Below are 26,566 nucleotides of genomic sequence, written 5' to 3' on the forward strand. Positions count from 1 at the left end.
ATGCCTTGGTGGTATGATTCCAACATGTTTGATACCAAACATGCGTATGTTCGGAGTTACCATTATGTAGCTGGACACAGGTATTGACCTATGTCCAGTGCACGCGTAAAATTGCATCCCCGCAATCAAGAATTCCGGGAAAATGGGCCTGGAGTTCGTGGGGGCACCTCTGCTAGTGCAGGGGTGCCCTCACACACAGATACTTTGCACCCTGCCCTCTGGGCTAGAAGGCCTGCTATAGGGGTGACTTATAAGTGACCTGGTGTAGTGACAAATGGCAGTGAAAGGTTGCTTGCACCTTTTCATGCAGGCTTCAATGGCAGCTCTGCAGAAGCCTTTGCATGGGCTCCCTATGGGTGACAAAATATATGCTGCAGCCCATAGGGATCCCCTGGAATCCTAATGCCCTTTGTACCTAGGTACCATATACTAGGGACTTATATGGGGGCACCAGTGTGCCAATTGTGGGTGAAATACAGACTTTTGGGAGAGAGAGCATGATCACTAGGGTTCTGGTTAGCAGGATCCCAGTGAACACAGTCAAACACACTGACATCAGGCAGAAAAAAGGGGGCACTTTCCTACATCCGTCAGCAAAGAAAAATGTGTCATATGTCAAACTAATCTGAAAGAAAAGCTAACATCAACTGCGGCTGGACTGAAGAGAGTTCAAAATGCTGTAGAAATACGTCAAGAAGAAGTTCAGAAAAGAATGTAACTGATGGATGAAGAGGATCACATTATATATATATATATATATATATATATATATATACACACACATTGGAAAAAAGCCTGGAAAAAAATTAGTAAAAAAATAGTGTAAACCAGTGAATCACACCAAGAATCAGAGTCTTCTGAGAAAGCGACGAAAACCAAACCCAGTGCTCATCCACTTAGAAAATCGATTACTACCCCTTGTCCACCTCCAACAATTGATCAGAAAGCAGAGGCTCTTCAAGGTGTTATGTGGTGAAGCCAGAACAAGGGCAAAGTGATTGACTGACTAAAGTTTGTGAATCTCAAAGGGCAAACATGTTTTTATCTTCATTTATCAGCGGAATAGCTGATCTAAAGAGTGTTGTGAATGTATTTGCAGCATATTAGTATGCCCACCCAAACTGCATGCATGCATGCATACATTTGAAAATATGAATGTACAATGAGCTCCTAGCAGCACTGTAACAGTCAACCTTCAGTTAGATTTGCTCTCTTTGAAAAAGCAAATTAAGCCACTCTTGAGTGATGACTGTGGGTTCACACTCAGTAAGATCAGAGAAATAATGGTCAATATTGATGAACTGTATTGCTCCATAATAATGAATATTTCTAGTGAATATGAGCAATGATAGAATTAGTTTTTGTCAGTCTACCAAAAAGAATGAGCCATTTATGGTGTTTTAAGCTGGTTTGACTCCTGAAGTTCTTGTTGTCAAAATAAGATCACAGGATGCAGTAAAATCAGCAGGAACCATTTTAAGAAACGTCCTGAAAGATTTAGATTTTGGACCTAATGCAAATTTTGTGAGGCTCTAGAGCTCCGCAAATCACAAGCATGCCTGAAGTTGTCTTAAACTTTTTTTACATCATTTATTTAATATCAGCAAAGCAAAACTGTCACAAACTAAAGTTCTTGAGTTCGGAACAGAAGCCAACAACATTGATGGTGGCTTTGAAGTTATAAGCAAAGAAGTGGAAGACAATCCAATGAACCAACAGGGTTTTGATGTACAAATGTACTGTCTTTTCCAAATCATGTTTTATGAAATACATCACAGCAAAAAGAAAACACTGCTGCACATGATGACTGTCCACTCAATCTTTGACAAGTGTGAAAGTAGAGAGCTATACACTTCAGTGAATAGGATTGGTGTATCAACAAGTTATGACAGTACGGAGCAGGAACTTGTTAGCAGCTGATGCTGTAAAATCTTGTGAATCCGACAGCACACCACTTCCAAGTCACTTTACCAGGAAAGTATTTACAATTGCTGCTCTTGATAATTTTGATTTTGAAGACCGCTCTTTGTCTGGAACATCCAGCACACATGGTACTGCCATGGTGCTTTTTCAAGACCTTACCAATACAATAGCTGCTGGAAAACAAGCTGTGTCAGCTGTAGGCATAAACAAGCAAAGCTGCAAACTTATAACCCAACTGCCTTTCCAGCGTGTGCAAAAACACAAGCCATCAACACGTCCAAGTCTACCAGAAAGTTTCAAAGTGTCTGAGGAGACCGGGATCTTCTTCTATCTAATCTTGCAGTCTGCAAAGCTGATTAAACTGAATTTATCATATTGCTTGTTCGGTGTGGACTGAAGGATGAAGAAAAGCCAGTTCCTTCGTGGGCTGGAATTCATGCTCTGATGCCCCAGGATACCGCCCCACTGAAGAAAGTTGGGTTTTTGCCAGTAATACCATCTCCAGTCACAAACTATGCAACAGTATACACAGCTCAAAAAAAGTTCTAAAATGTGCGTGCTCAGCTTGAAGACCAGCCTAGCATGCCAATTTTCTGTGATTAGGGTGTTATCCGTATTGTAGCTGACATTTTTATGAGCAATCAGTAGAATCTGATGATTTTTATCCAATGATGGTCGTTTTCCACATGACAAAAGTTGCGGTGTAGGAAGTTATCCTAGTGGATGTAGCACAGACGGTGCACTTAGTGAGTCTGAAATCTCGGAAGCAGCGCTGTCCAGTCAGTATTGAGCGGAACTCATGGTCGTTTGTTACAGGGTATGCTCATCATATCTGAGGCAATAGAAACCTTGCATTGGAATGCTTTTTGGAACAAGAATGACCAGTTAGGTTTTGCATATCTCATCTCAGAAGTGAACAAGGCACAGGGTGCACTTCACTCAAAAAATATAACACAAAGCCAGGCAATGTTCAGTACACTCCGATCAAAACCAGAAAAACTGAAAAACAAGTTTGTTGAGTTTGTCAAAGAATGTGAAAAAAAATCAGAACTTAGCAAGTACTGGGGAAATGTTTTACACATGATGCCTCTAGTAAAAAACTTTGTATATGCTGATCGAGAATGTGATTGAGAGCCTCATGTGAAGACTGTGGAGTCATGGATTACTACGTTTCGCAAATTCGATTGCATAAACTACTTGAAATACGGGTCTTGGTATTTAGGAAGAGGGAAGAAGCTAGAAGTGAAAAATCATACCTCTACAGAAATTTCATCCAAAGACATTTTGTGGTGAAAGTCAGAGAGGGAAGGTTCAATGTTGTGGCTCCAGGTATGAAACTGGAACAGACGATCCAGAGATCACAGAAAAGGTCCAAGGGAATTGTTGGTCAGACACATACAAGTGAATGTGTTGCTCAGTGGCAGCTAGCTTACCATGAAGTCCTTTCTATTTTCAATGCTTCATAGAGATGACAATTTTAAAATTAATGTCAGTTGTGAAACTGTTACTCACCACAAACTTTTGGGAAAGAGAGGGGAATGTTTTAATGAACATGTTGACAGCCTTCTTCATTTCACGCAGCAGCAAGGAAACCCCTTTGAAATGACTGAGCCTGTGCAACTACAAAACTTTGTGACCAAACAACATGTGGGTAATGACATAAAGACATGTTAACTAGATGTCCTGGAACATTGATCGAAACCATACGCAGAACTGAAACAGAAGAGATTTTTAGTGAAAGAGAAAAAGCTGTTTGACACAATCACTAAAGCTAAACTTCCACGCTTTAATTGCCATAGTAAGAGTTTAGTCCAACCAGCCACCACAAAAGAGGTTACAAGAAAACAACTTTCCCAAGTACTTAGGGAGATAGATGTAGCAAAAGAAAGGGATGAATTTATCGAGGGCATTCTCTTGCATGATCTTCTTCAAACAAATACATTTTTGGTGGAGATGCTGCACCCTAACCAGTGAAGCACAAACTTGTACAAGAGTTTGAAAAAAAAACCTTTCACCTGAAGACTTTCAATTTGAAAAGTTGTCCTTATTGAAAATTGCTGTTGTTGTGGACTAGATGTCACAATTGCGAATGATCAAGATTTCATCCATGTAAAACTTCTGATAGGTCGTTCAGACTGTTCTATAGGTATCAAAGTTGGTGTGCACCTTGCAAGAACTGTACATTGTCTTTAATAGTTATCTTGAACTATCTGTGAAAGAATGTGAGAGAATCAGACGACTGATTACAAGTGGAACAATTGACCTTTCCTGCATCAAACATTCAACACCTATACCTGTGCAACTTGATAAATTCTGGTCTTCAACATTGAACAAGATGCACTTGGATATGTTAACTTGCCAAAACATTGTTGGTATTTCAGTGAACACTGACTGTCAAATTATTGCAAGTGGAATGATTGTCAATGAGAAGTTGGTACCTGTAGAGAAATATTCAGAAGGTACGGGCAATATAGTTCAAGAACTTTTCTGAAAATTGGAGGAAGCTGACCTTTGTGATGTGCCACCTGTTGAGTGGGCTGTTTGAAATGGTTCCAGTCGAGTCATTGTACTGTCAAATGACACAGATATTATTATTGTGCTGTTTGGATTTGTTGCAATGTTCATAAGTCAAGGATTGTAAGAGTAATGGAACAGAGAAGAAAAGACCATTAATCTGGCTTCATATTCTGTATAAGTATCTTGACCCAGAGAATCCCTATGTTCTTATCAAGGCACATAGTATCACAGGTGATGACACTATGAGCAAAATTGGAACAAAGTTTAGAGCTTTGCTGAATCTGTAAAGTTTCTCAAAGGATTTGCTTAGACCGAAGAATGTGACTTTAAAGATGTAGAAAAATACCTTGTGCATATGTGGAAAACGAGTTATGACTATCACGAATTTGACAATGTTCAGTACAAAGAGACCAGTCCACTAAGTGACATTTCACTGATGTCGTATTCTGTGCGTGGGCGCATTGAAAAAGCGTTCTATTAGATTAGAAGATGTTTAAATGTTTTGGATCTTGCATGTGTAGAGAAAGATCTGTGTGAGATTGGTTTGGAAGATATTGATGGGGTACTAGACCTACAAAATTTCTAAAGCCTCTACTCACAGAACTTACATCAACTTGCAAAACCTGTGCTGCAAAAAGAAGTCCCTGTCACTGTGCTTTTCTCAATTGTTCAATATTCTGCAAATGTACCACAAGTGATGGCCGAAACAAATAAAGTGAACCATGAAAATGTCTAAAACGGGAGTGATCAACATTTTTATTTGATATTGAGATCATAAGCATTATTTAGTGTGTACATAAAAGGATAATCATTTGTTTCATTTCTGTATATGTCTCTTCTTCCTCTATTCTGGCTGCCATTTTGGAAAATGCCAGAGGGGTTGCTCTGAGGAGATATTTTCGGTCTCTATAAGACTTCTTGACCCACAAAACCTATGTTTACAGGTCTCGTCGTTACTAAATTTTTGAAAAATGTCATCCAGAAAAAAACTATCCCAGATCAGCTATGCCTATCCAATCTAAATTACTTCTCTAATAATCCAAGAACACAAGTCAAAAATGAAAATCTCTGGATATTTTTTTTTTTTTTTTTTTACAGAGGTGTATCAGGAGGCCGGGATTACATGCAGCAGGTAATTCTCACGTTATGGATAGTCACCAACTCAGCAGAGACAAACACCAAGTAACATCTGCTGACAACAGAAGAAGCCGCTGCACAGAGAATTGAGCATTGGCAAAGCCAATGGATCTTGCCTATATAGGATCTCTTGGCTTTGCCAATGTTTCTTAGCCATGTTGCATCATGGTCGAAAGTAAAGAAACACAGCCAACGTTTTTATTTATTTTTGGCCATGCTGCACTGAAGCCAGCACTGCTGTACAATGTGGCAAAAAAAAACCAAAAAAAAAAAACATTGACAAAGCCAATAGATCTTGCATAGGCAACTCCTGTTGGTTTTGCCAGTGCTTGGTCATTTTTGTGTTCATCTTTGTTATTCTCAGTTTCCCAGTCTTGAGTCTGTCCACTTCTACAGGTTTACGAATAGGTCTGTTGTAACTTATTTTTTACTGTTGCCTTGGTGGGTAAAATACTAACGTGTATATTTCTCCCTGTTAACAGGAGTGAAACAAGATATTGAAATGCTCTATGAAGCTGTGCCACAACTTAAAAATGTCTTTCAAATCCTGGACAAAATTGGAGAAGGTACATTGTAGTTTTCAACTTTCAATTTGTTAGTACTTGCATTTTTTAAAAATATAGCCTTTATGATATTTTGCTTATGCTGCATGTGTTTGTAAAATATAGCCTCCTCTGGAGAATCATTTCCAGTGAGGTTTTAAAATTGGTGTGCGGTAAAAATGCCACCAGGTTTGGCTTGTTGAGTGTCAGATGCACAGCTTTTATGGCAAGCGTCTTTATTTTCTAGTTAAAAACGTGCAAGGCAACGGCAGATTTTTTTCCATTCATCAGATAAAGGAGATGGTAGTGCTCTTAAGCAAGTTTTGTAAGTTACGCAGGCCAATGCATGGACTTCCACTCCTTCTTATCCACAGAATAATAACAGACCTGTGCTTGCTACGACCTTCATCCAGTGTAGACTGATGTGCTAGGTGGCTGCCTTTATTTCTGAATGGTTTGAGGTGGGCCCTATTGTTTAGTGCTTAACAGATTCTAGAATTTGCTGCACAATAGTTTAGCCATAAGGCATTATTATTCTAGACTGTACTGATAATAGAGTTTCTACTTATAATAAATGTTGTCTTTTATTGGTTAATACAAAAGCTATGTTGTCCAGAAAGACTCATTTTATTTGCATGACTTTACAAAGGCGTGGAATGCAGAATTGTCTGAAGTTTGTAGACCAAGCTTAGTGATATACCTAGTGCAGGTATATTTTGAAGGAAATTGACTTTACATCCTCGACCCTTAGGGCAGTGGTTTCCAATCTTTTGACCTCTGTGGACCCCCACTTCATCATTACTGAAACCTTGGGACCCCCATTGAATCATCATTATTATTATTATTATCCAGGGACCTCCCCTCCGAGTCATAAGTGGAACCCTGGGACCAGGGTCTAAATGTCAATTATTTGAAACACAAATCAGTATACCAAAATACAGAAACAAGCATTCATCGAACACATACATAAGTGATAACACATTTTATTTAATTTACAAACAAATATAAAAACAAAATTAAAAAATGAATTTTAATAGGAAGATTGGAGCTTTTCTAAATTCAAATGAAGCCACACATCGCGCACACTGTACTTTTTGAGCCACCTGCACTGCTTCCATTAATCAATCTGAGGATACTAATTTAATTTTTAGCATCCAATTTCAAATTCCTTTTAATGTACAGTACGTTTTAAAATGTTCAATTGCACATTTAGCCAATTTATTCATATACAGTTTAATAATCTTAATATTGTTTAATTTTCTAAGCAGTCGTGGACCCCCTGAGAAAGCATGGTGGAACCCCCCCGCCCCAGAGGTCCCCAGAACACGGGTTGGGTACTACTGCCTTAGGGTGTTTTATTTTCAGCTATACCTCATAATTTAGTTTTATAACATTGTGTATTTGTTTTAAGTTTTTTTCAGTCATAACTTATACAGTACAATATGCATATGTGCTTAAGGGAGAGTGACTCCAACAAGAGATGGTATCTTCAAAATGTACATTCACAGTCGAGGCCAAACCAACCCTGTCGACAAACATTTGTTAAAACTCATGCCTCTGCCAGGGCCCTCTTAATTTTACAGTTCTCTAGGGATTTACCATCCTTTCATAGATTACCTTTTCAAAAGATGAGCACCAGGCTACCCTTCCCGTGCACCAAGTTTCAGTTGTGTGACCCATTGTCTTATGCAGGTGGCTGGTTGACACCTGTTCGGTATAAGTCAATAAGGGCGCTCAATGAAGGACCACATGCCAATTATGAATACAATTTAGCTTTACTATAATTTCAGGTAAATGCAGGCATTTAGCACATCAACAATAGTGGAATAAGAATAGCAATGAAAAGCATCCATTCATATATATGTACACTACAAAGAGTTCATTGACAGATATAAACTTGGAATAACTGTATACGAAAATGTGATACACTACGATGTTCAGGGCGCAGAATTTTAAACGAGTTGAATACTTCAGATAAGCTTTGATTTACTGCACACTAAAATGCATATTTCAATTACTGTGGCAGACTCGCACTACGATGTTCAGTAAGGAAGAAAAACTATAAACGAGCTGAATTTATCAGATTATAAATACAGTGCAAACATAAAAATCAATCATAATAATAGAGCAAAGAAACAAAAAGCCTTTCATCCCTGGGTGGAACTTAACTTAGTCCACGAATGCTGGGAAGCCCTCTACTGCCCGCTTGGACCTCTCTCCCCCTAAAGCGTCACGGTCTTGGAAAAGCAAAACAGGGAGGCAGCTCTGGGTCTGAAGATGACAGTTTCATAACTCCATCTGCGAGCTTCAATTCCCTCACCCACCTTTCAGTGTTTAAATAACCTGAAGCTTGGATTCTACTCCCTTCCAGTATTTTCTAGCTATGTTTTCAGTACATGTCTCTTGGCTGCCTTGCCATTCCCTGGCCATTTTTTTCATTCCATCTTTTACTGTGGTCTCGTTCTCAAGGTTGAGACTGAATCTCCTTCACAGCCTGTTTCTCCCACATGCAGCTGCGAATAAGTTTATCTACGGAATGTCAAAAGAAAACAAGCTTGAAAGCGAACAGCGTGAATTTCTTTCACGTTGCTCTGGCTTCGGCAGGCATCACGCTCATCTACACTGTTCAACCTAATTAGCCCTTCGCGTCACAATGTCTTCCGCACCCTTCCCTATACTGATCACCCATGTTGCCTCTTAACTCTCCAGCGGGTTCACGTCATGTTATAAAGAGATGTAGCTGAAATAGCAATACATTATTTTTTGGAAATTCAGTCTCCCATTATGCTCTATCTGGCAGTGTGTAATATTAGACAGAGATCTTTAGGTTTTGTGGACAGCTCAGGCCTATCCTCCCTGTAGGAAAATACCCTCTTTTTTCATGGTTACCCCCACTTTTAGCCTGTGTTTTGACTGAGTTCACTGGGATCCTGCTATCCAGGACCCCAGTGACAGTGCTCTCTCCCTCTAAATTTGGTTGCTTGGGACTTAGCACACTCCAAAATTGGCATGCTGGTGCCCCAATGTAAGTTCCTAGTAAATGGTACCTAGGTACCAAGGGCATTGGGGCACCAGGGGTTCACCATGGGCTGCAGCATGTATTGTGCCACCCAAGGGAGCCCATGCAAAGTGTGTCTGCAGGCCTGCCATTGCAGCCTGCGTGAAAAGGTGCATGTACCCTTTCACTACAAGTCACTGCATTAGGTCACTGTAAGGGCAGGGTGCAGGTACCCATGTGTGATGGCACCCCCTGTATGAGTAGAAGTACCCCTATGAACTTCAGCCCCATTACACTGGAATTCGTAAGTGCAGGAAAGCCATTCTACTGTTCTGGACACAGGTCACTACCCATGTCCAGCTACACAAGGGTAACTTCGAACCTGGGCATGTTTGGTATCAAACATGTTGGAATCATGCCCCAACAATGTTCCTTATAGAACCCCCCAGCATTGTTCCTACCAGTCTTTTGGAGTTTTCTGGCAGCCTGCACTATTTTCTCCCCTCAAACAGGTATCTGCCCATGTAGGAGGCTGGCCTAGCTTATAGTGGGTACCTTGTGGTACTTACACCTTGTGCCAGGTCCCGTTATACATTATTAGTAGAATAGAGGTGTTCTAGCAGCTTAGGCTGAGAGAGGTAGCTATAGCAGAGCAGCTTAGACTGAACTAGGAGACATGCAAAGCTCCTACTATACCACTTATATCACTTAGCACTATATCATAAGAAAACAGAATACTCAGAGTTACCAAAAATAAAGGTACTTTATTTTAGTGTCAATATGCCAAATGTATCTCAGAGGATATACTCCCTTAGGAGGTAAGTAATATACACAAATTATATGTACACAGACCAAATCAGGTAAGTAAATAGAAAAGTAGTGCAAACAATGTAGAACACAATAGAATGCAATAGGGAGAAATAGGCCTAGCGGCAACACAAACCATATACTCCAAAAGTGGAATGTGAACCACAAATGGACCCCAGGCCTAGTGTAGTGTGTAGAGGGTCGCTGGGAGTGTAAGAAAACACTAAGGGTGTCCAAGATACCCCACCCCAAGACCCCGAAAAGTAGGAGTAAAGTTACCCTACTACCCCAGAAAGACAGTAAAGTCGATATAGGGGATTCTGCAAGGACAACAACTCACTGCAAAGCACTGAAGACGGATTCCTGGACCTGAGTACCTGCAAAGGAAGAGGACCAAGTCCAAGAGTCATGCAAGTGTCCAGGGAGGGGGCAGGAGCCCACTAAACCCCGGATGAAGGTGCAAAAGGGCTGCCTCCGGGTGGAAGAAGCTGAAGATTCTGCAACAACGGAAGGTGCCAGGAACTTCTACTTTGGTCAGAAGATGTCCCACGGCGTGCTGGAGGATGCAGAGTTGTTTCCTTGCAGAAAGACCACAAACAAGCTTTGCTAGCTGCAAGAGTCGTGGTTGAGGATTTCGGGTGCTGCCAGGGCCCAGGAAGGACCAGGAGGTCGCCCCTTGGAGGAGAAGACAAAGGGGGCGCTCAGCAACACAGAGAGCCGACGCAGAAGCAGGCAGCACCCGCAGAAGCACCTGAACAGGCACATAGAAGATCTGATGACGACGGTCGACTCAGAACAACAAAAGAGGTTCCCACGACGTCGGAGTCCAACTCAGCAAGTTGGGCAATGCAGGACGGAGTGCTGGGGACCTGGGCTAGGCTGTGCACAAAGGAAGTCTTGCAAAAGTGCACAGAAGCCATAGCAGCTGCAGGTCACGCAGTACACAGGATTACTGTCTGGCGTGGGGAGGCAAGGACTTACCTTCACCAGATTTGGACAGAAGGGCCACTGGACTGTCGGGGACACTTGGATCCAGCACCTGTGTTCCAGGGACCACGCTTGTCAGGATGAGAGGGGACCCAGAGGACCGGTGATGTAGAAGTTTGGTGCCTGCGTTAGCAGGGGGAAGATTCCGTCGACCCACAGGAGATTTCTTCTTGGCTTCCAGTGCAGGGTGAAGGCAGACAGCCCTCAGAGCATGCACCACATGTTGGGGTAACAAGGCTACCAGTATGCTTTGAAGGGCACATTTGGTGCCCTCCTTGGGTAAACCAGTTTTCACCAGTCCCTGGTCCCTACTCTGGCGCGAAACTGGACAATGTAAAGGGGAATGACCACTTCCCTGTCTATGACCACCCCAGGGGTGGCGCACAGAAATCCTCCAGGTGGCCACTTGATTCTGCCATCTTGTAATCAAGGTGTCTTGAAGTAAGACGGAATCTCCCTTGGAGTGAAGGAGTCACTCCCCTTCATCCGCACGCACCACCTGCAACGACAACCGGCTGCGTGGATCCTCTCTGCTCTGGAACTGCGTGGATCCGGCATCACACGTGGTGGTCTGGGGTGATCCCCTTGATCCTCTGTACCAGCTTTCCAATTTGGGAGAGGGTAAGCCCTTGCCTCTCCTTGCAGGACAGTACCTCTTTGCAGTACGAATCTTGCAGCTACTATGGCTTGTTTGTTCCTCCTCTAAGGGATCTTCAGGCGCCGTGCAGCCCGGGCCTCTGGCACTCTTCCCTGCAAAGCACAGTTTCCTGCCTGCTGCTCCAGAAAAGTGGGACTCCTCACCAGGTGTGCTGAGTGGACCTCACTGCGACTCCTGTGCCTGCTGTCTGTGGGTCACCTGTGGGGACAGCCTCCTCTTCTTGTGACTCAGCTGCTGAGGATCACTTCAGACTCCCCTCCTTGGTGTTGAGTCCCCTGGGCCTTGCTTGTCCTCTTTAGCCTTGCAAAAACAAACTTCTCTGACTCTTGTATTTGCCAAATCATGTTGGTGATTTCCTAGCACCACTGACTGACTGTATTAAAACCACTGACGTGGGACATCACTTGCATCACTTCTGAAACTCCTCTTCTGCTCCTGTGCTGCACTGCTGACTTTCTTCGTCCACTGTCGGCCTGGTCCTGCATCCACAGAAGGGGTGGGTAGTGGCTCCTGTCACAGCCGGACACTCCAACACCAACTCAAACTCGACTTTGTCCCCTTCTTTTGCAGGTCCTCTTCTGTGAGGATCCAATTTGTTTCTTCCAATCTTGTCTGAGTCTTGCACAGTCCTTTTCCAAAGTTCTCATGTGGGTTTAGGGAAAACTCAGGTACTTACCTCTTCTCTCCTGTTAGCTGGGGGACTCCCTAGTACTTACCTTTTGGGTTCCTAGTTCCTCCAGCTCCTCTCTTCTGATTCCACCTTCTTGCGTGGGGGACTTCCTTTCACATTCCACTACAAACAACACAGTGACCCTCCCTGTCCCCATCTTGGAACCATTTATCCAAAGAAAGTGCTTCTAAGATGAAGAGAAGGGACTATGAAAGGAGTTAATGTTTTTTAGCCTAGGAAGAAAAGATGGAGGTTAACCTTGCTCTCTGACTCTGCTTGTGTAAGTAGAAAGGAAGTACTCACTTTGACTTATCCTTGTATTAGTGTTGAGAGCCAAACTCCTCTCCTATTAAAAGCACACGATGCCAGATAAGTGTCAGACTTATAAAGGGCAATGTGGCTGACCAAGTGTACACCAGTGGTGTGCTTCAACCGTGTTGTCAATTTCTGCTTAAACCGCATTAGTCTGCAAGGAAGGCTAATTTCTTGGGCGAGGTGTCAAAACATGACGGCACAGCTTCCCGAAGAACCCAGCTGTATAACGCAGACTACTTTTCTGACCTGAAATAAACTTCCTGGTAATTAGCTATATCGGTGGTTTTTAACCTTTCGACTTACGTGAACCTACACCGAATCACCACTGGAAACCGGGACTCCCTCCCTAAGTAGAGTTTACGACCTCAGCCTAAAAACAATACGCAAAAATTACACACACATGTACGCATTAAGCAAATTAACTCTCAGCTTTATTCAGTTCACAAGCAAAAAAATGCTACAAAAATATAAAGTTTAATGGGAAGGTTGAAACTTTTGCTTGTCTGCCCCGTGTTTGAAGGCCCGACCTCCATTTCGGTTTGTGCAAAATCTATGCACATCCAGGAGCTTTGTCCTGTGGACCTGAGAGCACTAACCGGAGTATACCAGGTTAGCAATTTCTGAAGGTATTTGGAGGCTTTGCCCTTGACCGCTCTGTGGGTGAGAGTAAGCGTTTCTCTCGACAGCTGGGAGCCAATGTAGGGCTTCCGGAACAGGAATGGCAGAATGGCGTCAAGTAATGTTTAGTCAGTCTGGCGGCCTCTTTCTGAACAGCCTAAAAGTGATAATTTAGGCATTTTTGGGTACTTGGCAGCATGGCATTTCTATAGTCCAGTCTGGAAGTTAGAAGAGCATGGGCCACCGTTTTGTGTGTGCCCTTAGTAATGTACTCAGATTTTCTTAAGAGCTTTTAAAAGAGAAAACCAAGTGACTGCTTCTGCACCAATCAGTGCTTGGAAAGAGAGGTTTTTATCTATTTTAATGCCCAGATTTCTACCTGCTGAAGTCGGCAGTCTTTGAAATTGCTAGCATGCTTTTCCTGAATCCATTTTTTTCTGTTTCTCCCAGGTACTTTCAGTTCCGTTTACCTTGGCACGGCACAGTTAAAATCGGGACAAGAAGAGAAATTTGCTTTAAAACATCTGATCCCAACGAGTCACCCAGTACGAATAGCTGCTGAACTTCAGTGCCTTACTGAGGCAGGGTAAGCATTGCTTCTTTGTGGTGTTAAGTTATGGTTTATTTAACAGGCAACTAACTGTTGTATAAAAAGTGCAAAGAATTAAAAAGATGCTTTCACAAATAGTTTTCTCCTCATGTATATTCTTGATAGTGGGCAAGTTTCACCCAAAATGTACATGTTAGGTTAATAACCATGGAATAAAGTTGTACCGAATAAGTATTTGAGCGTTTTACATAGAAAGTAGATTCTTATTACATAGGTAGTAATTAAATATCGAAGTCCAGTTACAAAGGAAAAAAAGGTATTATATTGAATGTTCCCTCCTAATATTGACTTGGGCTACTCTTATTTCTGTGTATTCCAAATCTGTTTTTTCCTATAAAAAAAAGTACAATACAAGTTGAAGTAGGGGAGTTAAGTGTGTAAAAAAAAAACAATATTAAATGCTAAAGTTACTTGCATATGTGTATTTTGTGATGAGTAGTGAGGAGAATAACTCACGTGCATAGTGCTCCAGGATCTCTCTAAAGAATGCTACACAATGTTGGCATAAATTTGCCACAGTTGTAAAAATGGGGGCCGGTATAGGCAGTTAATCGGACATCATCTAGAAGGGCTTGTTAAGTGTAATATTTTTCTCCACTGTGAAATAAAGGTTTACCAATTCAGATGATTGTGTTTCAGTCTTTAAGGTGGAAAGTTAAGAGTACCTCCTAACATCTTATTTTGGCGCTTCTCTACTCCACTCACTGTCCTTGGATCATTCAGAAAGGAACCTTGCCAACATTCTAAACTCAGTAGGGCTGTAAGGTGTGTAACAATGAAATATACATTATGCTTAATAAATCTAGGGGTGGTTGGAGAGGATGTGGGCAGAAGGGAATGGGAAGCTACGTTCTGGCAGAAAAAAAGGGGGGGGGGGACAGAGGCTTGGCTGCTGTTGAGAGTTAGAGGCTGAGAGAGAGACTGAGACTGACTAATAATCCTGCGGTAGAATCAGCCTGCGTGCCCAGCCTACTATTCGCACTACAGTGAGAACTGCCTTGACACTCTCCCTGCTCCTCGTGGCCTACTCCTCTGCTAATGACATTTTTCACGCCACACATGGAGAAGGTAACTTTGTCAGTGGGACTAGCTTGGCCCGCACTCCATCGCGGTCGGCCTGAACTTCTAACTTTCCACAGTCCAGCACGACCAGATGACTAGGAGTGGTGCTTTGTGCTTTAAAGCACTATTAAAATTGCATATCTCTGGTTTGACTGATTGGATTTTTTTGTCGTTCTGGTATCGTTTTATATTTTCAAATTGACTTTTTTTTTTCAAAATTGTTTTGGGATTTTTGAGGTGCTGTGTTTTCACTTTATTTCTGTTTGTGTGCTGCATAAATACTTTACACAGGATCTCCGAGTTAAGCCTGACTGCTACTACCAGAGGGTTAAGCACAGGTTAATTTAGTGACTATAGTGGTTCCACGGGACAAGAATTGTAGTTCTTGCTTGAGTGGGGCTTCCACCTCCTTCAACCAATAACTACATTTCTTATATTGGTGCTTAGCGGTGTGATCCAGTTCTTCTGTTTGTACAGTGACACTCAGTGATTTTGTGCAGAATTAAAATCCCCTATAAATCTGACATGTTCAGCTTCCTTTTAAATTCTCCTTGTTCTGCCAGATTTTCCCTTTTTTTCAAAGTTGGTTCCTGTTTCATATTTGCTTCACCTGTGAAACCTGTTTTAGAAGATGGAGCTTAGCATCATTGACAGCCTCAAGATAGCAGAGTTGAGGGAGCTCTGCAAGGAGAGGGGGTTAACCTTTTGAAAAGGGGGGCACAAAAGTGGACTTTCAAATAGACCTCAGAGCCTATGAGGAAGTCCACAGGATGCATGGTGCTACCAGAGAGCTGGAGGGCAATGACCCTTAGGAGGAGGAAGATGAGGAGGATGTGGAAAGTGATGGCATGGCCACAGGCCAAGAGCTGCATCAGGCGGACATCCTGTCTACAGGAGTAAGGTCCCCTGCAGTGTGTCCTCCTACAGCGTATCCCCGGATTTTAACTGGAGGGCAGCAGATCAGAAGAAAGATTTCATCTACAACTGACAAAGCTCAAAATGAGCAGCAGCGGCCCAGAGGGCTTTGGAGGAAAAGAAAGCCCTTTTGGCTTGTGAAATAAGTTTTGCAGAGCTAGACCCAAAAGCCAAACACCACAAAGAGTCTATCAGCCTTGTGCTAGCAATAATCCAGTGTGTAGTAGCGACAGGAGGCTGTGGATTGCTTCTGCAAGGCAGTGGATGGTTGGGTAAAGTGGTTACAGTGGGCTGTACAATTTGGTTGCCTGAGACCCCATGTTAATTACTTGTTTTCCAGAACTGCTCCATCACCTAGTGAATTGCAAGCTCACTGACCCCCAGGGAGCTTGCAAAGGAGGCTGACCACTAACTCAGCACCAAGGTCCACTAGAAGGTACCTGGGAGTGACTATAGGAGGGGTAGGTCAGGTATTCTTCAGCAGAGTGAATGGGAGTTCCAAGATGACACAGATATACCCCAGAATAAGGGGTCTGGGGGGATTCCCATGCCCCTTCTGAGAATCAGGGAGAGATTCTGTTGGATGATGGCACAGGGTGTCCCATTTCCAACCCCGGAAATGTAATTGTTCTCAGGAAACACGCAGGGGGATTCTGCCTGTCCTAAGAAGACACCCATTGGTGAAAACACTACAGGGGTGGCCAGTATGGCCTTGGCAGTAGGTAGTATACAGGAGAAAACAATACAACATGCCCTGGTCTCCCTTAGTTTGAAGATAGACTCAGCGGGTAGGCATGTGATCCCTGAGGACGGGTCTCATAATTTCCATCAGATCACAGTGAATAGGATCTCTGTCGCTGCTCTGAGCGATACCAGTGCAGCCAACCCATAGTGGTGGAAAGGCTGGTTTCTTGAGATCTGTACCTGCCAGGGCAAGTATGTACAGTGAGTCAGGCATTTAGGCAGGACTTTGTCTGCCCTGTGGCTTTAGTACCCCTTGAATGGGGTGGGGCAGTGGCCCTAAGGAGGGTCACAGTGAGTCCCTAACTGTCAAATGACTATATTCTGGGCAATGAGTTACCACCTGCTTTTGAGGAGCGGGGAGGGGTGGCTCCGCAGGGCAGCCTTGAAAGATCATTTTTTATGGAGGGGGGGGGGAGAGGTAGGAGGGGGGAGAAGGGTACTACTCCTAACAGGAATGTGCAGAGGTTCAGATGGCGGGGTAGAGAAAGTCCACATTGGGAAGACCAGTGGATCAGGGGTTGCCAGCCTTGAGAGCAGAGCACACAAACACTGACCCTGGTGAGGCCACTTCTGACCAGGAGGTGCTTGCTGTGCTGTCGCAAAGACAGAGGGCCGGAGAGGTGCACCAGGCAGAGCCCTGCATGATGCAGTGTGTGTGTGTCACCCTTTAGATGGGTGGTGATTCTTCCTTGGAAGTTCTTACTTGCCAGGCACATATTTGCCTCAAGGTACAGATCTGTGGCCAGTTTCATATTACCATGTCTGGATTGGTTGGGAGAAGAGTGGCAGTAGGGTGCCTAACACCCGGTTTTGATAAATATCAGAGGTCTGCAAAACCTTATGAGCTAGTAGGGAACTCCGGCCAGTCTTAAGACTGTAAGTGAGGACTTTTGAAAACCCTCCTCACCCCCCTCCCTCCCAAGAGCCTCTGCCTAACAGTGGATGGCCTGAGGCCTGCCTCTTGACACTGACAGCTGTCAGTTGCCTCTTTTGGTTGTTGTCCTTCTGGGTTGAGTTTTCCCTGGGCTGGGGACAGAAATCTGTCCCAAGGGGTCAAATGGGCCACATCACCTTGTTGGCCGTATTGGGATGTATTTATGAACAAGTTAGGGACAGGAGCTTAACAGATGGGGCCCGTGGATGAGAAGGAGGGTACCCAATGGGCTAGTATGCTGCACCCACAAGATAATGGTGGGTATACAGTTAGGCTTGGATGGGCATAGAACTGACAAATACCACTGCAAAAGAGGGCAGTTGTGCATGTTTTGTCGCCTAAGTGTGGAAGTCTATCAAGGTATCGATTTAGTCTACCCTGGCCTTTAGCTGGTAGGGTGATGTAGTGCTGGGTCCTTGTGCTAATTTTGGATTGGGAGCATGTGCTAATTTTGGATTGGAAACAGGTAAAGATTACATGTTTAGACTCCAATTAATTTGTAATTCAAATGTTTTAGTAGTAAAATCAGATTAAAATCAGATTTTAAGTCACAGTTCTGAAAATGTCACTTTTAGAAAGCTGGCATTTTCTTGTCCTAACTATTTGTTTCTTCTGTCACTGTCCCGGGTCACATGACTGTGAATGACTCTACTGCTGGAATGGCTCTACTATTGGGGTTTGTGTATTCCTCCCCGACAGTGACACAAAGGTGAGTAGGTGTGGATAGGGTGGACTATCCTGCTAGAATAGCTAGGGGCAGAGAAGTACCCTTCCCCACTTAGACTTCAAAGGGCTTGCCTCCAGCACACACAAAGGACCCTTATATCAGCCTATTGTCACCCCAGACAGTTTTGTGCCTTGACAGGGGAAGGAAAGAACGTTCCAGAACCAGATATGTGGGTAGGAAGTTGTCCCTATATACCACGCATGCACGCACACGCACGCACACACACATGTGCTGGCACTAGGTATACATTTTGTACCAGTAGAGCCATTCATCAGTACATTCCTGGAATTATGGACATTACAGTAAAAGGGGATGCCTTGCCCCCCGAAGGACTGACATGCTGCTTGACGACTGCCTTGCTTTCTGATGAGGGCCTGCTCCCTTCTTCCTAAGGTAACCTGAGTGACCCCAAGGTTCAGTTGGCTAACCTCCTGTCTGAGCCACAGGGACAGGACAAACTCCAGAGGCCTCCCTGGAACTGCTCAGCTTACCTGCTGCAGTTGACCTCCCAGGGCCTTCAACTTAAACTGCCTGAACCCTGCTGGAGTGACGTCCTGTTCCTCAAGAGGTGCCTCTCCACATCTTGGACCCTTTGCTGGCATTAGTTGAGCTTCTCCTTAGATGAAAGGCAAAATCCTGAATTTTTGGCTCATTTTGAACACAAACAGACCCGTTTGAGCTGCAACTCTGCTGCCCGTTACAGTGACCACTGGCAATGCAAGCCCCCCAAACAATAACGCCACAACAATAACAGTCCAAGGTGACTGCCAACATGGAGCTCCATCATCGACTGTTTGCGACGCCTAACTGGCTATTCAGGAAACAGCAATGGCTGCCTGGCCTGTTCTTCATGCTATATTGACAACCATCTGCAACGCTCTCCCTGCTCTTTCAGACCTCCTCCTCCACCACGAACAGAACCCTTCACCCTGGACTATGAAAAGGTAACTTATTCATTGGTACTGACCTGGTCACTGTATCTGGCCCACGCTCCATCGTGGTCGGCCTGAACTTGTGACATTCCCATGGTCTAGCACGAGTAGATGATGCGGGTGGCGGTTTGTGCGTTTAACTGCTATTTTCACAAAAAAAAAAAAAAAAAAAATTGTATAGCTTTGGTTCTATTTGCTAGATTTGTGTCATTCTGATATCAATTTATTAATTAAAATTTGCTCTATTTTTCTAAAATGGTTTGGGGGTTTTTCTTCTGTTATGTTTTCACTTTATTACTGTTTGTGTGCTGTACAACAGTTGAATATTTAAAGAACATAAGAACTTATGAAAAAGTACCTGAAGGTTACTTGTTCATGGTGATTACTCATAGAACTAATCTTTGTATTCTACCCGGAATTAAGATTCCCTCATTATTCATTCAATCAAGATAGTAAGCAGTGAAGAAGTTCCGATTGTTAAGATCATAGTAGGACCTCAGGGATCGGGGTTTACTAGCGCTTGGAGTGTTGTAGGCAACAACGGAGTTGTGACAGATTGGACATGCAACAGAAAAATTATAGCTAGTGATACTTTTTGTAGGTATTGTTGTTGGTAACCATAGTAGTTTCGGGAGATAAACATTTTTTAAATAAAGATTAATAAACATGTGAACAAAAGGCGCTACAACACACAATAGTGAAAAAAATAGAAATTCAGTAATAACATTTTTACATTTAACAATGGCTCCACATGTTATACCAGCACAAATACACAAACAATATACAGTATAGAACAAGAGAAAAGCGATGGATCCAAAAATCAAACAAAAAGACCACAATAAGTTAAACAAAAACTACAAATGATTCTTGTGTCGAATTAGCCAGAGGCGTTGACGGCATTTCGACCCTTGTTGTTCACTGGGTCATTATCAGGGCATACAAATTTTGGAGCACACACAAATTGCTCTAGAAGACAAAAATAAGACTGTGATAAGGCATCATCAATGATGTTTGGAATCTTAAGAGACAATTTGATAACATTGCTTATAATAGCTCCCTTGAGGAGAGACATGAGTTGACGGGTCTTAAAGACCATTGCAATGTGGTGATTAAATCAACCGATAAGGGTGGCAGCATTGTTCTGCTGAATTTGACTTCCTATAAGGCTGAGATTCAAAGGCAGTTATCTTATGTTAACTATTGCAAGCCCCTTGAATCTAACCCATTTTTGAATATCCAGGAACAGGTCCGGGCTATTACGACAGAAGCTAAAGAGATTAGCTATTTAAGCCAATTAGAGTTTGATTATCTTAATCCAACTAATCCTAGGACTCCGGTCTTCACACCTTGCCAAAAATTCATAAGGACCCTGGTTGTCCACCTAGAAGGCCTATTGTGTCCCCATGTGGCTGGTGCTCGAGCCACTATGCAAATATATTTTTTTCATTAAGGAATTTCCTCTGAACACTCGTAGCTACATGGGGGACAGTGGTGATATGATCTGCCAGTTCGAGGGAACTGACTTTGATTCTGAGGAGGAGCTGCTAGTGTGTTTAGACATTGAGGGCCTGATTGCGATCTTGGCGGATGGGATATCCAATTCGCCACATTACAAGTTCCATTATATCGTATGGAACTTGTAACACAGTGGACGGGATATCCGTCACGTTTGGGGCAGACCATCCCTTGTGTCTAGATCATAGTCAGGCCTTGAGTCTTTACACAATTATATCCCCCAAAACTAAGGCATTAATGTGATCGGGTGGTCTTGAATGCCTGCCCAGGTCCTGTGACTGTTCCAACTGTATTTACAATTAATCTGTTTAACATTCTATAAAACAAAACTATGTTGAATTCGGTTGTATTTCATGCAAAACAAAGGCATGTCAGTACAGCTTCTTATGCCCCTAATTTTGCAATGTTGTTTGTGGATAATTTTGAAAAGGGCTAAATTTACAATGCTTTGACTAATTCTTTTTTTGAAAAAGTCCACCATTGGCTTTAGTATTTCAACGATATCTTTTTTTATATTGCAAAGTACTAGTTCAGTCCTTAATTTTTTGGTTTGGCTGAATAATTGCTCTGCGTCATTTGAGGTTTACATCTCATTTCAGTAATGTTTCTATTCATTTTCTGAATTTAACTATTATGACTCATAAGGACAGGTTAGCCTACGGCACCCAATACTTCATAATACTAGTCATCATACTAGAGGTCTGAAAGACTGATAACCTATTGCCAATTTCTTCAAATTATAAGAAATTGCAAATTCAAACATGATTACTTTCATGAGGCAGATATTCTGGCCAAGAAGTTGGAAGTTCGTGGTTACCCCACAAAATTGGTCAAACGTTCACTACCAAGTGCGTGGTATAACCACCATGATTTTTTGTTGACTCCTAGAAAACTACGGAGCGAGAGGTGTGTTACCACATTTTGCAATCAGAGTAACGCAATTGCAATGATCATCAAGAGCCATTGGCCACTGGTCCAGGATTGTGGAATCATGGAAACTCTGCCTCTATTTTCCTTTTGAAAGGAGCACAATCTCTGGGACCATTTAGTGCGAGCTGACGTCTCTTGGAAGACCATGCCTGATCTGGCATCTATGTAGGGCTTGAATAGAATCATTGGTCTCTTTAAGTGTGGTAATTCTATAATGTGTGATTCTACTTTCAATACCAAACACTTTATTCATGAAAAACGCAATTCGTGTCATTTGGTGCCCTTGAAATATAATTTATGTGGGGCAAACAACACAAATGGTTAAATCCTGACTGGCACAACATAAAAGTCGCATTTGCACTAAACCTTTGTCAGCACCTCTTGTATCTCATTTCATTGAGTTCAATCACTCACCACCCAATGATGTAAGGTGGCAAACTGTCGAGATGCTCAAAAGACCGCCACATGGTGGTGGCGGCATACAGATCGCTCTTGATCGGGTTGAATGCCGTTGGATACTTTGTTGCGGCAACATCACGAAGGGTCTTAACACAGTAGAAGAATGGCATTCATTGATTGCATGCCGATTACTCATTTTTGCTGTCCTGTATGCTGGACCTGTATGGTTTTTAATTAATGTTCTTTATTCATTATATCTGGATTACATGCACTGTCGTTATTATTATTATTATGTATGACATTGTTGCTGATGGTTCATGTGAGCATGTTGTTTGTACATTAAGTTTAGATTTTTCAACTGGGGATATCAATATTAGTTTTGACTATATATTGAGTCTAAGAGTGGGATAAGCATCTTTTCCCCTGTTCACTCCCCCCTTTTTTTTTTTTGTTGCTAGGGGTCAAATACTCACATCTTTTTGAACAATGGCTGGTGGAAAATTTTGTGACGGTTTGTCAAATTGAATTGAGCAACATGTTAGTTATCGTTTTTGGGGATGAACTAAGTAATTTCCTGATCAGTGGTAAATCTCTAAATATGTTTGCTTTGAAGCGCTGTCCGTTGATGTTTTATGTCATTGTCGAGATTATGGTTGCAGACTTTGAATTTTAGGATAGCATATCGTAGCTTCTGTATTTGTATTTCTGGAGGAGCGTTTAAAGTACTCGCTTTGACATGCGTTCCGATTTTTCATGATGGCTGTGTAGATTGGCCCAGTTTATACTGCTTACTGTAAAGAAGTCCTTTGATAGTGTTCTGCTTTTGTCGTTATGTGCTCCTTCTGGGAAGTGGTCAGTTATGGAGCTTGCGCTCCTGTTATTTGATAAAAGCATATAAAATGCCAACTAAGTTGCTTGTGTTTTCCCGATCTGAAATTATTTCGGGTGAGATTGTGGGGAACTTTGTCGCCCACAATGATGGAATGATTTATCCCTCAATTTTTGGAAATGTTGTGGCTGGCAAGACTTTGGTTGCCAGGTAAGTTAATTTGTTTAGTTTGCTTTGTTCTCTTCTAAAAAGTTCATGTATGTTATTGTGCCATTTTGTGTTTGTTACAAAGGAGTTTAATTTCCATGTCCTTTGTCCTTAAACCACTTGGCATGTCTGAATTGATATCTTGATTTAATGCGCTAGAAGCAAGAAGTCACCTTAAATATGTGATCCCAGGGGTTTGAAGCTTCAGGAAAGGTTAGCAGGTGCCAAACCGTGCCCAATCTAAACCTAAAACGGAGTGACATTTCCCTGCATGAAAGTTCCAGGCACAAATAGGAAGCCATTTCTTCTGAGGCTAAAAGAATATAATAATCTCTGGAGCAAGGCTTACTGAGGGCGCTTTCTGTTCTTAAAGTGCTAATATACTCAATAAATCTAGGCTTGACTAGCTGCATATCCGACTTTTTCAGATTTGTTGGGTTAGCAAATAGTTCACTTAACCCAGTATCTGTTAGTGACTTCTTAATACAACTCACCCACGGTATGGACGTGCCATTTTCAAGGCTAAGACAATCCAGGATGGTTTTCCTACAGAAGCTTGGTTCCAAAGTGGTCCAAACTTTAAGCCGTAATAAAAGAAGTACAAGCTTAACTAAGTCAGAGATGCATTGTTGATTAAACTCTGCGTGCCAGATGTAATTTGAGGTGGTGGGGGGGGGGGATTAAGAAGCAGCATGCAGATCCGACTGTCCTCCACCTGGAAGGGCTTTATATTGTGGTAACCCCAGCCCTGATCGTTGCTGTTAGAAATTTTAAGATAAGTTGCTGCCAAGCCTCTGCCTTCTTTTCGGGTCAGATTGAATAAAGAGCCAGAGGCCCTACTAAGTCTTGAGTATGCGGTATTCATCTGTAACTGCCAGGAACCAGAAGAATCAAAAAGGACACCTAGGTAATTAAAGATTCAAACTGAACTCATGGATTGTCCAAAAACTCTCGTAGACCGCATATTTCTCTTCACCGCACATTATGCAGGCCATAATGTGGGATTTCCCAAAGATAGCTGACAGGTTCAGATTCCCCATAAAACTTATAAAAGGGCCAACCAAGATGAATGAAGCTTTGGGAGTATGTGCCATTAAAACGTTATTGTCAGCATACAGTGCCAGGACCCAGCTACCAGCAATTTTAGGTGCATCTGTGGTAGCGGTTTTCAGGAAGTCGCTTAACCTGTTTATATAAATTATAAGTAGCAAAGGGGCTAAGATGCACCCCTGCTGCACACCCCTGCCCAAGTTAAAGATGTCAGTGGTATCCCCTGAGTGACCGTATCTAACCCTCAACCCAAGATTTTCGTGTAAAATATACAAAAAGTTCACCAGTGGAACTTCCACCCCAAGATCTAAGAGAGTTAACCACAGCTTATCGACGCTATCAAAGCAGTGGATAGGTCCATGAAGGCGAGGTACAGCGGGCAGCGCTTTGCAGTGACATACTTTCCCATTATCAGTTGTGAATTTAAGCACTGCGCCACTGTACCTATCCCTGGCCGAAAGCCATACTGACAGGCGAATAAGATGTTATCAAGTTTGGCCCAGGTCTGCAGACAGTTTAAGATTACACGCCCCATTATCTTTACTGTACTATCAACCAACGAGATGGGGCAGTAGCATTTCAGTGAACCCCGATCACCCTTTTGAAAAATGCGAACTTTGATGGCCTAAACCCAGGATTTGGTGGCTTAGCACATAAAGAATTGTTGAATAGGTTGGTCAGCAAAGGGCCCCATAATGCGATGTTAACTTTTAAAAGATCCATGGGTATGCCATCTGGCTCCGGGGCTTTACCGCCAGAGGTCTGTCATTGCTAAATTATCTTCCCTCAGGAAAACTTGCAAAAGGGCACAATTGCTCAAACAGGCACTAAGGAGGGCAATTCGGCTCTCATCTTCAACAACCTGGTAAATAGAAGAAAAATGAGTAACCCATTCTGCTGCGGGGGTATTGCACTTCAGCCATTCTCGGGGCTGTACATCTCTTAAATGCAACCTGTAGATAGTTCCCCAAAAATCCTTGCTTCTTTTCTTGGTGGCAGCTAGTTTAAAAAAAATACCAGTCCTTTGTGTTTTAAAAACGGTTTCCTGTCCTTGATGACGCTGTAGTAGGCCCTTCTGACTGCCCGCACCTCCTCACTGTCTCTGGGTTGTTCCAAGACGACCTTTCACAGGCGACGATTAGCTGCTGATCACAGGTTGTCAAACCAACATGGATGCCCTGAGTCAGGGCGAAGGGGTTTTAACTGAAAATTCCTGATTCATGTGCATAGGTTCTGAAAAGACACTGCCAGTGCTTTGCCTGAATTATCAGATAAGCACCCCAAAAATACAGATAGAAACTTGGTCAATAAAAAACTTAGCGTGGCTGTGGGATCTTTTAATGACCACATAAGCCGGAAGCCATCGCTAGAGTGTTTTAGTTACAACGCACACTGCAGGCCCAATATCCTTATCCAGCGGAAGAGCCCCCTCAAGACATAACGGTTTATGATCTCCCCACTGATACTCGTATATAAAGCAACTGGTGAGCTATAGAGAAAAACTCCTTGGGCCGAATATATAGTCAATGACCAAAGGATGCCTCCCCTCCCTCATCCTCCCCAAAGGTTGGTGCGCCCCATCATTGTTCATACCAATAATCCGCAAAAAGATTCATTAAATCATGTGAGCCTAAAAAGTCTGCTAACTTTCTACTCCTGGAGTGCATCTCTCTTGGTGCACTTACTGAACCCGTAAGGCATAAATCTTCCTATAGGTTCCCCAATTTTTTTATTGCACCGTCTGGAAAGCAGGGCAGCCAGCAGCAAGAAGTGTTATAACCACTTTAAGACCCAGCTTAATCCAAATAGATATGCCATCTTTGACTCTCCCATGCGTAGAAGGTATAGAAAGTGAGGGGTAACACGAATAACCCCTGCATCAAACTTCAGTGGGTGCCCAGGTTTTCCTGGAGGGCAACAAAGTCAAACATTGTGATAAAATCCAGTCAGTCGGAGTTATTCTCTTTGTCTTTGAATCCAGCTATGTCCGTCTAACTAGGGAGAAAGAGAGCCACCTCCCCAGCAAAAACCACCACAGTGTAACAGCTCTTATCATGTGTCACTTCTGCAACTGCAGAAGATGGATCTCTAAAGGAAGATTGCTGTATTCAATTCACTTCGGACAATATGCCCAATCTATTACTCACTGGGATGGTAAACTGTGCACAGCTGGTGGCGGAATAAGCGGAGGGCTGGATAGTATGCCCTAATACTGTAGGCACCGGGGAAATATTCACCGCTTGCCTGGCTTGATTTACTTATCCTGTATTTTCTGTGCGGGGGTGGGCAAGTGAGCAAGTGGTTAGGTCTATAAAAAATACCATCGGGGAATGGGAACAATGGAACTAGATGTGCTTTCCAAATTTCGTTTCCAGCCCAAGATGCTTGCTACTACAAAGGGGGACTTAAAGTTTAAACGACAAAGTCACAGTCACTTTTTCCATTTGTATTACAGTGCGCAATCCAGCCCACCCTTCACACCAACAGGATCTCCCTGGAGAGCACTGTGGAAAGTCTCTGTTCCGCTCTAACCAGTGCAG

At 42.9% G+C, this 26,566-nt stretch overlaps 1 protein-coding gene across 2 annotated transcripts in view; it reads left to right on the top strand.

Moving 5' to 3' along the window:
* Nucleotides 1-26,566, top strand: part of CDC7 (cell division cycle 7) — a 154,231-nt gene that overhangs the window by 37,842 nt on the left and 89,823 nt on the right. For both annotated transcript variants that reach the window (XM_069232344.1, XM_069232345.1), the window contains exons 2-3: nucleotides 6,060-6,143; nucleotides 13,623-13,758. In XM_069232344.1, the coding sequence (XP_069088445.1) occupies nucleotides 6,060-6,143; nucleotides 13,623-13,758 (220 nt within the window). The remainder of the gene's footprint in view (nucleotides 1-6,059; nucleotides 6,144-13,622; nucleotides 13,759-26,566) is intronic.

Source organism: Pleurodeles waltl, chromosome 4_2 (assembly GCF_031143425.1).
Source record: "Pleurodeles waltl isolate 20211129_DDA chromosome 4_2, aPleWal1.hap1.20221129, whole genome shotgun sequence".
Lineage (NCBI taxonomy): Eukaryota > Metazoa > Chordata > Amphibia > Caudata > Salamandridae > Pleurodeles > Pleurodeles waltl.